Consider the following 14,230-nt stretch of genomic DNA (forward strand, 5'->3'; position numbering starts at 1 on the left):
TTTGCGGGAGCGCGAGATTACGTCTACCGGTGATGTAAGGGGGCGTGGCTCGGCCCTGCATTTCTCCTGTGCGGGCACAGGGCCTGGGGATTGGTCCCCTGCGGCTTCTCTGGGTGTTTTGCTCGGCCATCTTGAGCTTTCCTTGCGGAGGGCTTCGACTTGTTACAGCTCCAATGTGGCGCTGGAGCTGTCGCATGATTGTCGTTTTCCATTTCTCGTTTTCCCCTGAATTTTAGACGAAGCATTATGCTGTATGCCATCGCATGATAACACCACGAATCCAGGTGAAAAAGCCTTAGTTCTGTGTCAGATTTGCCAGCTCTTCACCTCAGCCTAAATTTAGGGGAAATGAGAAACTGCAGTGGAGACACAACTAAATACTGTGGCGTTTTCTGTGTGTATTCAGATTTTTCTAACTCTGTGTCTACCCGACCCAGTTATCACATTTTTAGTAGTTCAGGTTGGTAGGACACTTAGGGGCCGGATCATCCTTGGCTACATAGGGATATTAGAAACCTAGTGTTTAAAATCCTGATGTGTTGTTATCTGACAGAAAATGCTTTGGGCATTTGTCAGCAATGAAAAAAAAAACCTCAGTACTGCTACCTCGAAACAGTTTGTAAACTAAATTATTAGTGCACATTGGTAATATACTCCAAATCGCCATGTGGTAACAGGATTCTGAGCTGTTCTCATAAATAAGGACCCCATCGTTTACCAGACTCTTAGAGACCAGAAGGACTCATGTTTGCAGGGTCTGGTTCTCTCAACTGGAGAAAGGTGACCAAATGTATAACGCAGTTCAGCTCCCAAACCAACTGCCTTGATTCAAAATGGAGGACGCATGACTTAATAATAATATCCATCACAAGCTAAACCGATGAGTAGGACCGCCAGGGTAGTGTCTAAATAAGGAAAAGGATAGTCTGCCACTATCCTTTAGTCCACTCTATCCCCAGCCTGACCTCAGGCTGGTCTTTTCCCACTCCTGCCCAGGTGCTAGGATTACAGGTGTGCACCACCGTACCCTGCTTGGGTCAGCTTTCTTTTGAGACAGGGTCTCATGTAAGCTAAGCTGTCCTGGCTGTGAGAAGCAGCAGTAAGAACTGGATGTTGTGCATGAGCAGATGTCTGGGACAGTAGACATCTTACAAGAGGAACTGTGAGAGAAGGGACATCTTTTCCCATCACTCTAGTCACACAAGGACCAAGGGGTTCACGCTACAGTGAGGGTTTTCAAACACTCAGAAAAAGATGTGTGGAAGACACAACACAGTTAAACAGATCTGGACCTCATTCGTCTGGATTGTTATCCAGGAGAAGTGATGTATCAGACGTTGAGGACACGTGAGCTTTGTAATTTGCCATTTATGTAGAGAAGGGCTCAGGACAAAGGAGCGAAACATATAACTGTCCTCTGACACAAATGGATTGAGTCCCTTATTAAGAGGGGGAAGTAGTATCTCATTCTATTTTATTTAAGAATAAATAACCTTTTATTTTCTAACCTTTCATATATGTAAGTAGAATTATTTAATGTTTGTTTCCCAACAAATCTAATAAATTGAGGCAAAAGTTCAAAAATTAACGGCCACAATAGTTTATTTACAATTGAACTCTTTATAAGATATTTACAAGACAGCCGACTTTACACATCAGAAATGGTATCAAAAGTATGAATTACAGCACAGACAACGATATGAAATGGGCATAAAACAACGCTGAGGTGGAGAGACAAGCATTTCTCTTTTAATTTATTAACACTAGCTTAAACTTTGTTAAAGAAATAAGGAACTATGTTTTAGAAGAACTGCAGGGCCTTACTTTCTGCTGAAGACTGAATTTCACAGTGCTGGATCCCATGCAGGGAAAAATAAGACTAATTTTCCCCACATTTGTAACACACTGTAATTTCACTCCTGGAACTTTGCTTCAACCTCCTTCTCAACAAACCTCAACATACGCAAACCAAAGGAAATCTAGGAGAGGACATCAAAAATAGTAGGCCCTCAGGGAAAGGAGAACCAAAGCAATAGAATCCACTTATGTCCTGCCAGATAGCACCTCATGGATTCCTCTCAGTCTAGCCAAAACAGGATCTGAGGACTCCTCTGTGAGAGGCTAGGTCTGCTAACCCATACCCAAAGTAGGAATCTGACAAATCACGGTAGCAAGAGGAAACTGAGAGGGATCAGAAACAAAGAAAAGAGGCAACTGATTGAGGTTATTCCTTTGGGAGGAGCACATTGTAAGGAAACATAACATAGGTCAGGGTAGGAGCACTAACCAGTTTGCCTCATTAAAAAAAAAAAAACAAAAAACAGAAACACAAAAATCTGGCCCATTTTTTTTAGATATATCCTCATCCTTAAGGTGTGAGATGAAAGCCTCTGTGGAACAAGTCCTCTTTCTCTCCACATCCTTGCCGCAATAGTTTACAGCAGCTTCCATTACAGAGAGACCACACTCCTAAGCAGATGGGGTTACAGGTGAAAACCCACAGCCACACACAAACACACACAAAAGAGAATTGAGAGCAGCAAGATCATCCAAGAATACTACACGTACTGCTGGAATAATTCCTTTCAAAATCAAACCCAGGGAGCACAGATAACATCTCAAAAAAAAGCTTTAGCAGTGGGAGGCCCTGAGGAACTTTTCTTCTCTTCCCACAATGGCAATCCCATTCTCTCCTGCTCAGCTGATGGGCCAGCCACACACCCTCCATACCTTGGCTTCTCCTCTAAAAGTGCTAATAATCCGGGGACATACTCTCTTCAAGGATAAAAGCCCCTACCTTCTAGGAGATTAGACCCCTACTTGTTTTTATACAATAGTCCTGAAGACTAATGAAAGGCAATTCCTATATATATATATGTATATATAAGACCAGAGGTCTCGACTCTATTTTCCTTCCAGATAGTTAACAGGGATCTTACACTGAGACCAAAGTGGCCTAGGAGTGCTGTCCTGATTTTTTTTCTTTTGGTAACAAAACAAAGGCAGGAGATAGTAACCAAGATGGGACATGTATAAATCTATTTTTTACAAAATGAACAGAGGTTCATTAGGTACAACTCTTTGTTTCAAGATGTAGACATTTGCCAGTCAAAGGAAGCATATTTTTCCATACCCTCCCTCCCCCCCACACGTTTGGCTAATAGGATGAAACCCCACTAAGGAATATTGAGAAGTGATGTGACGGAAGGACATCTGTACAAACTCTGGCGTGCCAGCCCCAAATGACAACGTTTCTGTTTAGCACTGGAACTAGTTGGAAACTTACATCCCTGATCTCTTTTTCTAAACATTTTCTTTTTTGAGGGGTGGGGAAAGAACTTCAGTTACCCATTAATTAGGAAAGTGCTCAGCCACACACCTTTCCACTTCCTTTATCACAGCCTAGTTTTGAGAGGACCAACTTTCACACAATAGTCTTATTTCTTCCTCTATGAGGGTGACTTGCTTCATCTGTTATTCCTCCTTGGGTCCTAAAGCTTATGGTAAGGTCTCTTTGTTTATTTTAGTGTAAAATCTACTACACCCAAACTGTTCAAAAGGCGCACCAGGGAAGCACAGGTCAGGGCAGGCACAGCTCCTACAAGACCGGGGTCACTCCATCTTCAACGTGGCTAATGAAGAGCCCTCGTACCCCTTTAACACAGGCAAGTGAGCAGAAGTGGCTCCTAAAACTCCCAAATCTACCGTCCTATATGATAAGTGCATGAGCTCATTTCCCCAAAAAGGAAAAAGAAGTCCCAATAACTCTCCGTAATTCAAAATAAGCCCAATGCAAGAGGTTTCTTTTGCTTGTTTTGTGAAGTCAGGGTGACGAAAACAAAACTAAAATGAAGGAGTATGGAAAGGCATTACCAGTGAGTAACACACATGAGGACATAGGTCACATATACAGGTCTCGGCCATTCTCTTGGAATGGCATGCTACAACTATCTGAAGACAGGGTTCTTGCCAGCACAGCTACTTCCTACACGTCCGGTGAGGTGTTTGCTTCTTCTGGATCTCTAACCTGCAACGGCTTCGTTCATCCAACCAGGGTAGCTCAAAGTTCCTGGCAAAAAAGAAAAAAAAAAAAAAAAAAAAGAGGACAGCAAAGTGAGAAGGTGGCACCAAAGCCTAGCAATGGTTAGTTGACCACTGAAGTGGCAAATCATCTACTTCTGACTTAAAAAGCATTCTACTTCCTGGCTTGTCAGGTCCCCATTTTTATCTAGGCTTCCATGGAGTTTGAAAAAGAGGAATAAACTATTTGAAAAGGGAAAAACGAAAAAAAACCTTTATACTTACTGTGGAGTTAATTTTGGTAATGGTCGTCCAAATGCTACAACAGGCAAGAAGGGGGTAATCATCAAACTTTCAACTATGGAAGAAAATCATATGAGACCGTGTTAGCAAGAGGTCAGAAATGTGTAACAACAACTACACCACTTCCAAAACACAGCTTACTCATCAGAACAAGCTGTGCTGAGATTTGTACCCCTTTTCCCTTGAAAAGCCTACATTTGTAAATTTGTTCGCTTTATTTCGTGTTTATGGGTAGGGGTTTGTATATGTGAGTGCAGTGCCCTCTGAGGTCAGAAGAGGGCATCAGGTCCCATGCAACTGAAGTTACAAGCAGTTCTGAGCCACCCAATGTGAGTGCTGGAAACCAAACTCTGGTCTCTCCAAAAACAGAAGCACTCTTAACCACTAAGGCATCTTTCCAGCCCCAAAGTCTACATTTTTAGATACAACTTACCGTCATCTGGCTCAGGGAAAAATGAGGTAACCTCAGGCTCAGATTCCTGAATTCCTTTCTTTTTATACATTCTGAGCTGCAGTCGCTGTAAAATTCTTTGTTCCCTGATCCTCTGAATATCCCATCTGGGGAAAACCAGACAAAAAGAAACAAACCCAGCATTACTACTTAGCTAGAAATTGTCCTACAAAAGCAATTCACTGTCCGATGCCAGAAGACCCTTACTTAACTCCTCTCCTGGGGTCAAGTGACTGACTACAGATTATGTGCTGGTGTTCCACACAAAACAGCACTGAGGGAGGGCATCTGAGGAAGGCCAACAAGTGTATCTGCCTGTTAAGACAACCGCCCCACAGGAATGTTACGTGCCCTAAGACTCTCCCCGATATGGAAGTCTCAGTTCTGGGGCTCAGATGTTCCCAGGATGGAGGTCTAGTCCTTACCTTTTTCTTCTCTTCTCATCTAGCTCCAGTTTTGCATGCCTCTTTGAAAACACACTGTCGTCTAGGTTCTGGAAGAGGAACAGCAGGGGTAAGCTCCTTATGACCATGTTGGAATAACTCAGTTTTCAGGAGAATAGCATTTTTCACCTTCAGGTTCTAAAAATATCTGCGTTCCATAGATACATTATAAACCTTCTGGCTAAAGAATCAATAAAGGAAACTCCTGTCCTTACCCTGATTCTTTCCGAAATCCCAAATTTCAAATTTAATCCCCATAACTTTCCAGGATAAGTCATGCCAATTGCCTGTGTGAGGGTCATAAACTCTCCCTACCTCTATACCTTTTAGGAGTCTGAAATCAAAATAACCTTTTTTCAATAATTAAGTAAGTTTGGAACATAGGATTGTGTTGCTGAGTGGCACAGCCTAACTTTTGTACTCAGTATGGAATCTACCTTAGTTTGGAACACCATCTCAATGCTGATTTTGAAAAATGACTTAATTACTCTAGAACCGACTTTTCTCATCCATAAGATGAAAAGCATAGAGTAAATAACCTCAAGTTCCTTTCTGGTCTTAAGAGTAGCTAAGTAGGGCTGGAAAGATGGCTCAGCGGTTAAGAGCATTGCCTGCTCTTCCAAAGGTCCTAAGTTCAATTCCCAGCAACCACATGGTGGCTCACAACCATCTGTAATGAGATCTGGTGCCCTCTTCTGACCTTCAGGCATACATGCAGACAAGATATTGTATACATAATAAATAAATAAATTTAAAAAAAAAGAGCACCAAGTGATATAGCTGGGACTATAGGTGCCGACCACAGGGCCAGTTGTACACCCTATATTCTATTGTTTCCAATTCTCTTCATTAACAGTTCTCGGTACTTACCTCCAAAATGTCTGAAGGATTTGGGTCCCTTAGAGGCTCTACTGAGTGGTCCCTCCAAGAAGGAACTGAAAAAAATATAGAAAAAGAAAAGAAAAAGAGGAGGGGTGGAACCACCCTTAAATCCAAAGTCACACAACTATACAACTATTCACTAGGACAAGCAGTCTCTCCCCAGATAAGACAGTTACCAAGTGATAGGAATCCATTCTATGGCCTCACCCAAAGCCATAGTCAGTGTCCTCGCTATGGTATAAAAGAACCTAAAATGCCATTGCAGTCTGTCAAACTCAGGACCTAAGCCAATACCTGACAATTCACATAATGGATGCTATTGAAGTTCCTGAAAAACAACTGAAATGCGTTGTCATCTGGACGCCTACGAGTGTCAGCAAACACCAAGGACTCTCGCTCTTCCATATCCAACAGAGAATGGCGCTCCCAACCAGCCACCATCCCACCAATTCCCACCCAGGCCCAGCCGGCAATTCCTAATCTACTCACCAGCCAAGACTGAAGTTTCGCCTGCAACACTTGATGGCATCAGACACCCTAAATAATGCAGGAAAGAAGAATCATCTCAGTGTAAAAAGAAAAAAGCCCATACCCAGAGCGGAGGAGAGGAGCGTCACTCATGTTCTCACTAGGAGGCCATTTTGGTTTTTGAGCTGTTCTTTTGAGAATTTCTCTCTGGGGAAGGGGAAGAGGGAACAACAGACAAAAGAAAAGAAAATAAGCCCACCACTTTTTTTTTTACACTGAGACGACTTCTTTTCTTCATTATTTAGGGTGGTTTCCCTGCAACAGTTGATGGCCAAGGATATCAAACCTTAAACTCAGAACATGGCAGGTGAGTAAAAGTTGACCCTATTTTTCAAATAAATAGATCAGTGTTCTCAGAACTTACATATGTAGTCTTCTTAAACAGTTTCCTCCTCCCTCCACACAAACTACCTTGCTGGTGCAGCCTGAACAACATGCACAAAGACTTTGGCTTTCTTAGGATAAGTCATTGAGACTTCCACTTGAGATAAGGGCATCATAAGATAAGGATTCACACATTGATGCGTAACTCAGGCTCCTCAAGAGACTGGGCTCTCCCAATCACATTCCCTCATGTTGTTATGCCCACAATCTCAGATGTGTTTGGGACTTGTTCTACTAGAGTAGACAGGGTTTTCAAAAACAGCCAGTCACACAGAAGAACTCCAGACCAAGCCATTTCCTAATTCCGGATGGGAAGTTGCTTCACGGTTTCTCCTAAATTGTTACACAGCATTGCTGTAGCAGCAAAATTTAACTATTAAGATGAACCTGTTCAACTGACTGAAACAACAAAAGTATCTGAATCTAGAGCAGAACCCTGGTCTGTCTCGTGTACTCAAGTGTGAGGCCTAATGAAGGTTAGGTCATTGGTCTGTCTTCCCCACAACAGCCAAACAAAGCCTGGAGACTGCTCACATCTTGTTTGGAATGGATTCCCATCCCCATTCCTGCTATAGTAAGGCACAGGGTAGAAACTTAGGTCTGAGGCTCTACCTAAGAAAGGTTTCCCCACCGTTACCCAAGAGCATCCACAGTAACTATCAGACTAATACGGCACAATTGAAGACACATCAGTTACTGGTTCACATAAAAGGTGGGGATCATCTCTGGTGGAAGCCATTAAGAAAATAAACAGGAATAAAGACCAAGTTCCCAAACCCCACCCCCTCCCCAAGCAGCTCAGATATCCCAAGATAGTCCTTATTGTTTGAAAAATAGTTTGTAGACCATTTTATTTAAATATATCAACAACCAATGGGCTACTGCAATCCACGTCAACTCTTTGCATCTCAGAACCTTGTGAAGTGTAGTAAGGTAAATAAGACTGTTGGCCTTTGGCAGATCCCTCCTGCCCACAGACCGGGACATAGAGATACAGATAAATGTTTGTGTAGTTAGAGAACGGAGGCCCAGGTGAAATTCCCCATCCCAAGCTGACTCCCCAATCAAAAATTACCATTGGCCCCTGAGAACACCCAAAGACCACCCTCCCAGGTTTCACACAACATCAATGCAGGAACAGTCGTGCACGGCAAAGTGTAAGTTCTATGCATTTCATAGCACAGAAAACCCTTCTTTCAGAGGGCATGCAAGTTGCCGGAGATTACACCCCCAAGTCTGGTGCTCTTGTGATGAGCAACTTACTGGCAAACACATCTCCCAGTGTTGTAAGCAGACACATACATTGAGCACATTTTGCTGTAATTCCATCTATTTGCAATGCCTGCACAGTGTCTGTCTCTGGCTGTTAACTTACTCATTCTTGACAGAACTCTGCTTTATTGATTGCACTTTTTAAAAAATGCCAAAGGCATTTCACACTTGTTAGCTTGACCGCCACCACTAGGGTATAAGAGCAAGTGTTCTCTATGCCTTACTTGCTACAGTCTCCTCCTTCTTTGGAGAGGATTCCCGTAATGGTAACGGTGATGGGGGAGGCTGGTGCCAACGACACAAATACATTTCTGTGGTGGAAAGGTACGGCAAATCTTCCATCTCACTTGAGAAGGTTTTCTCCTTGGGGTGGGCGCTGGGTCCCTTTTGGGGAGTGGAGAGTCTTGGTGGGGTATCCACTGAAGACCGGGGCTTTTCTGGGGTTTCTTGGCTCCTCAATTCACGTTTACAAACAGTTTCTGATAAGGAACCACAGGGTTCCTCTTTAATGGGAGAGTGCTTAGGAGTTTTTGTTTTGACTTTTGAAAATTCAGGAGCCAGCTTTTTAACAGGAGTCTTTCTTTCTGTATTTCCAAATTGGGTTTTCCTATTAGGTAGGAAAGAAAATGTTATAAAATTAATTGTCTTTTGAATAAAATTTGAGATTAAAATATATTTGAAAGCAAGAGCAGTATCCAGGTACCTAAACATCTACTGTTCATTTGGAAGACAAGGGCTGTAAGTGTCATGCTTGAAAGTATACACAACAGGCCTTTGGTAAACGATCAAGCATCTATGTTTAAGAATATCTGGGTCAGGTGGTGGCAGTGCACGCCTTAATCCCAGCACTCGGGAGGCAGAGGCAGGCAGATCTCTGAGTTTGAGGTCAGCTTGGTCTACAGAGTGAGTTCCAGGACAGCCAGGGCTACACGGAGAAACCCTATCTAGAAAAAGAAGTATCTAACTCTCTACTCTCCACGAGAGTCAACAGGGTGACACCACTCTTTACCCATTCTCTTTAAGATATAGCTGCATGTGTATTTAGTACTGTGACAAAAAAATGTTTTAAGACAATTTCTCAACATCACAGAAACCTGGGGGCAGGGGGGTGTTGTTTCCCAGGCTGGCCTTGAACTTACAATAATCCGCTTGCCTCAGCATCCTAAGTGCTGTGATTACAGGTGGGAGCCATAAGAGACTTCTCGATTCAGGCTATAGTTACTATAAAGCCATTCCTACCCACTCAGGCAAGAACTCCTTGTCTTGTTCAGATAGTTGGAATAAAGTTATCAGCACACCTTTTGTGTCCCTTTCCACTCCGTCCACATGAGAAAGGCTTGGAAGGCAGAGCCTGGGATGTCTCGCAAAGCTCCGGCTGGCGCTCCAGTTTAATTTTCTCAGACAACTCTATTTCCTCTCTCTCTTCAGTTTCATAGCCCTGAAACAGCTTGTGCCTTTCTTTCTCGTTATCCCTCTTTACCAACTGCATCCGCCTTTCCATACGTTCAATCCGAGCAAGGAGCTAAAAGAAAGTGACAAGATGCAGACTTACACACAGAAGTTAAACCTAAGTACTTAGCCCCATTTGGGACTCAGCAGTCTTCTGCATGTTGCCATGGACTTTACTTTGAATTGGCAGACATGAATCTGCTTTTCTTAAAACCAATAAAGGCAAAAGATAATTGTAGGAGTTAGTCTGGATGGTAAGCGACATGGGGCAACTCTAAGCTCACTCTTCTGAAAGAAGATCCTCTTCACTGGGCGGGGCCAGTGTGCCCTTTAATAACAAGGCCTCTGCTACAGCCAGCCCTCAAGTTAACCTTATATATGTTCTTCACTGTTGTATGTGATGCTAGGGACAGAACCAGGGCCTCTGAGCACCACTGAGCTACATTCTCAGCCCTGTGTTCTTTTCAAGTGTCACAACGTTATCCAAATTCTATCTGTTCTATGTTCACTCCAGAACTCCAGACATGATGGAATGTTCAAATAGTACAGTAAGAAGGAGTCAGGAGCACAGGGTGTTACTAGGGATAGCAGTATTACACCAAAATGTTCTGTATGCATAGCTGAGAGAGTACTTCTAAAACACACTACATTGGAAGGAATTATAACAGATAGATACCAGTAATATAATACCAACAAATATGACATACATATTATACTTTGCATTTGAGCCAGCAAAAGTAACTTATCTAAATATTTATTAAAATTACTTTCATTCTAATTAAAGAGAACAACAAATATCAAACAAAATGGAAGTCTATTGTCATGAGAAACTTCCCATTAACTCAGTTTTGACAAAAAGGTGCTACTTACACCATACTATAAGAATTTTGCCTGCGTTTGACAGTGATATTAATGCTGCCTTTATTACATCCATTGCATAGATTTCAGAAGAGGCCAAACAATAACTGGAATAAGAGAAACAGACTTAAGCAATGCTAAGACCACTGCAGCACATAAGAGAAGCAGTGAAAGCTAAGTACTTTATCCTTAACTCACCCCACTTTCTCCTACCTTGAAAAGCCTATAAAGGGGACATTACTTCAGGAACTCAGCAAAAATCTCCACCATCAGCAGTGTCCCCCTAGTTAGCCATTCTCTCATGTCGTCTTCTGTTCTGATTCACAGCCTTAGCATTATTTAACCTTGTTTGTGGGTGACACAGTCTTGGTTTCTTCTTTACTGGTCTTTCTCCCCCCCCCCCCATGGAAGGAAGGGTGTGATGTGCTGTAACTACAGGACCATCACACCCCTAGACTGCAGTGTCCTAGCTGAGCAGTGCCACCTCCATGTTGAGGAACTTCCACAATCCACACTGAGGAGTTTCCACGAGACCTGCCTCATCTCCCACTCCACCTTGTAGAATGCAATCTCCAACCAGGGACTGATTCATTTAGAAAACAAACAAAATGAGGAATTCTGCTCCCATGCTCAGCCTTTGGTGCACACAGCACCAGGGTGAGAAGAGAGGAAAGAGGAGAGTGAAAGAGAGCTGCAGCCTGAACACAACTGTAGAAACCATGTTTATTCTTAGGCGGCTGAAAGGTATGCTGCACAGCAATACCCACCACACCAGTTTCCCTGTGTGTGAGGGAGTGTGCTTAACATGGAGGTGCCCAAGACTGCTGAGCAGTGAGAACAAGCCTTAGAAGTACAAAGAAATAACAAACGACTTCTCCACTACCTAAAGATTCTAAAGCCGGTCTGGGAGGTGAAGGAGCTACTGAATACATTGAATAAGCTCATGTCTCAAAATCTTCAAGCTTATTCAAGAGACTCGGTCAGTGGGTCATGATTTATAACTCAGGTATCTACTAAAAAACTACCTGAAATCAAAGGCAGTGATTCCCATTTAGAAAACACCATTTAGGAAAGCTAAACTAAGACTCCATGTAACCCATCTTTTACCCTCTACCGACTAACAGACCTACGACGACCCTCGTGTCTAAAGATGCTGCAGCACTGGCCGAAGCAACAGCTGTTAAGTCCCCGTCCTCTACAGTGCATTTCCAGCGCAAGAGCTCTTTAACCCCTTCTATGCAGCCGCCACATCTGCACCCCACCCTATCATTTTAACCCCTCATAAATCGGTCTTTGCCCACTCTAAACGGCTTTCCCACAAGTCTGGGACTGTCATTTTAAATTAACCCTTTGGCTACCGAAGCCTCCCCCACCACACACACACACACACACACACACACACACACTGAATGCCGCCCTTTAACCCTTCCCTCCGCCCCAACGTGTCAGTGAGCCAGGCTCCTAACCACCCAGCATCTAAAGCACTCCTTCGCTGGTGGCCAACTTCCTCTAACCCTAACCAAGCGGGGACCTCTGCCTCCTACAGCCCCCCTTCTCCCGAGCATGCGCACAACGCGCTCCCCATCCCTGATGCAGATTAACCCATCCCGTACCGTGTCTCTCTCGGACTTCAGCTCCTCGATCTCTTTTTCCTTGGCCTGCAGCTGCTGTTGCTGCTGCTCGATGAGGTCCAATTGCAGCAGAAGGATCTGTTTGAGGCAGGCGGCCTGACTGGAGGCTCCCGAGCCGCCGCCACCCCCGAGAGGGCTCTTCCTCATACTCTTCCATCTGCCCTCGCTGGCCGCCAGGGTCCCGGCAGTGGCGGTGGGCGCGAGGGGTGGCGGCCCGGGCAGAGGTAGTGGTGGGGGTCCCGCCGGGTCCGAGGCGGTGGCAGCCGGGGGAGCCGCCCCACCCTTGTCCCCAGCCCAGGGCGTAGGCTCTTTGGCCGCCGCCACGAGAGAGCCCGTCTGAATGGGCAGCACCGCCTGATACTTGGGCCGGGGGCTGCAGCCGGCGCCGGCTGCGACTGGCTCCCCGCCGATGCCGGCTTGTTTGGTAGCTGGGGGCGGACAGGGCAAGGGCACCGAACCGCCCCAGCTCTCTTCCTGCTGCCCGGGGGCCGCCCCGGCCGGGAGTAACAAACCCCGGCCCTTGCCGCCGCAGCCGGCTGGAGAGGGCGCGGGACTCCCGCCCTGGGAGGAGGCCAGCGGGGGCCCCGGCTCCTTGAGCTTACGATGCCGGGGGAGGAAGTGGGCTTCGGCTGCCCCGGACTCGTCCTCGGGCCCGCCCAGCGCCGCAGCCCGCTCGTAGTCCAGTCGCTGCTCGGGGTTGCCGCCGGCAGGAGCCGCGGCCGCCTTGAACACTGCGGATCTCATGGTCATAGTGGTCCGGAGCGGCGCGGGGGACCGAGACGGAGGAGGGGGTGGGGAAGGGGCGAGGTGCGGGGGGTCGAGGACGGAGGAGGGGGAGGGGAGTTTGGCGGGCTCGTCTTAGCAGAGCGGCCGCAGGCCTCCGCTAACGCGGCTTCTCCGAGGCCCGGGCGCCATCCCGCCGGCGAGCGGAGAAGTGGAGGCCGCGGCTGAGGCCCGCCGCCGACCCATGGGGGCCTCGCCGCCGCCTCTGCTGCCGCCACCGTCGCCTTCGCCGCAGAGGCAGGAGCTCGCACCCAGCCGCCCCCGAGCTCATCCCCGGAGCTCGCTTCGGCCCCCCCTGGCCCGGCCGGGCCCGCCTCGTCTCCCCACCCCGCACCCCCCTTCCCCGCCCCGGCCCCCCGCCCCGGAGCTCGCCTCAGCCGCCCCGAGCCTCCATTTCCCCCCCCTCCGCTCCTCCTCAGGAGGGGGGTGGGAGGGACGGGTCCGCCCAGAACCCTCCTACTCCGGGAGGGGGGTCTGCCGCCTCCCCCGGGGGTCTCCGCGGCTCCAGCTCCCCCTCCCCCACAGTCACCCCCAGCGCCTCAGCGTTTCCCTTTAAAAAAAACGGAGCCGCCGCTGCAGCCGCCGCTGACCGGAGCGCGCATGCGCCGAGAGGGCAGCGGGCGGGAGCGAACCGGGAGCCGAGAGGAAGGGAGGCGGGTAGCGCTATTGTGAAAGGGGCCGCGGCCACGAGGGGGAGGGGATCGGGGCGCGGGGGCCCACGAGGGGAGGCAGGGGACGAGGGCGAGCACGCTGGATCGGGCGAAGGTGGGCCGGGGCGGGAAAGAGGGCTAGGGCGGCCGCTGGTGGCTGGGGAATGCGGAGGATCCCCGGAAAAGCCAAGCGCGAGAGAAAGGGGTTGGGAGGAAGGAAGGAGGGGCGGGCGGACAGGCGCCCGCCCCTCGCGGTCGCCTACCGACCGCTCTGCTGAGCCTGCCTGCGTTGAGTGGCCCTTCCCGGGCCGCCTGGCAACGCGCCTGGCCCACGCCGGAGCCCCATGCACCTTCCGGACCAGCCCCGACCCTGGCTCCCCTTGGAGCGGTGGAAGGTAAAGCTTCCACCCCGTAGGCTCCATGGCGGTCCCACGCGGGTTGGGAAAGAAACGAAGTTCTTTGTCTCTAAGGGGTCCAGCACACACACGGAGGGACCTCTGGTTCTAGAAGCAGCAAAATAGATGATGTCTGCTGCCCAGGGAGTTTTTACCACAACCTTCTTGGGATTTGGGGTGA

General features: G+C 47.4%; 1 protein-coding gene across 3 annotated transcripts; it reads right to left on the minus strand.

Annotated features, from left to right (window-relative positions):
• Positions 1-1,584: 1,584 nt before the first annotated feature.
• LOC121456305 (male-specific lethal 1 homolog) lies at positions 1,585-13,608 on the minus strand. Of its 3 annotated transcripts, none has more exons than XM_041664367.1 (9): positions 12,204-13,608; positions 9,582-9,805; positions 8,508-8,890; positions 6,589-6,636; positions 6,088-6,152; positions 5,200-5,267; positions 4,757-4,881; positions 4,306-4,378; positions 1,585-4,069 (listed from the first exon to the last, which is right to left on the minus strand). In XM_041664367.1, the coding sequence occupies exons 1-9, from the start codon at positions 12,969-12,971 to the stop codon at positions 3,979-3,981; spliced, it is 1,845 nt and encodes a 614-aa protein (XP_041520301.1). In that variant the 5' UTR covers positions 12,972-13,608; the 3' UTR covers positions 1,585-3,978. The 3 variants fall into 3 exon arrangements, with proteins under 3 accessions (XP_041520301.1, XP_041520303.1, XP_041520302.1); XM_041664369.1 differs by lacking the exon at positions 12,204-13,608 and adding an exon at positions 10,603-10,697; XM_041664368.1 differs by lacking the exon at positions 6,589-6,636.
• Between the last annotated feature and the right edge of the window lie 622 nt (positions 13,609-14,230).

This window comes from Microtus oregoni, unplaced genomic scaffold, assembly GCF_018167655.1.
Source record: "Microtus oregoni isolate MIOR12 unplaced genomic scaffold, Mior012 000015F_ref0000493, whole genome shotgun sequence".
Lineage (NCBI taxonomy): Eukaryota > Metazoa > Chordata > Mammalia > Rodentia > Cricetidae > Microtus > Microtus oregoni.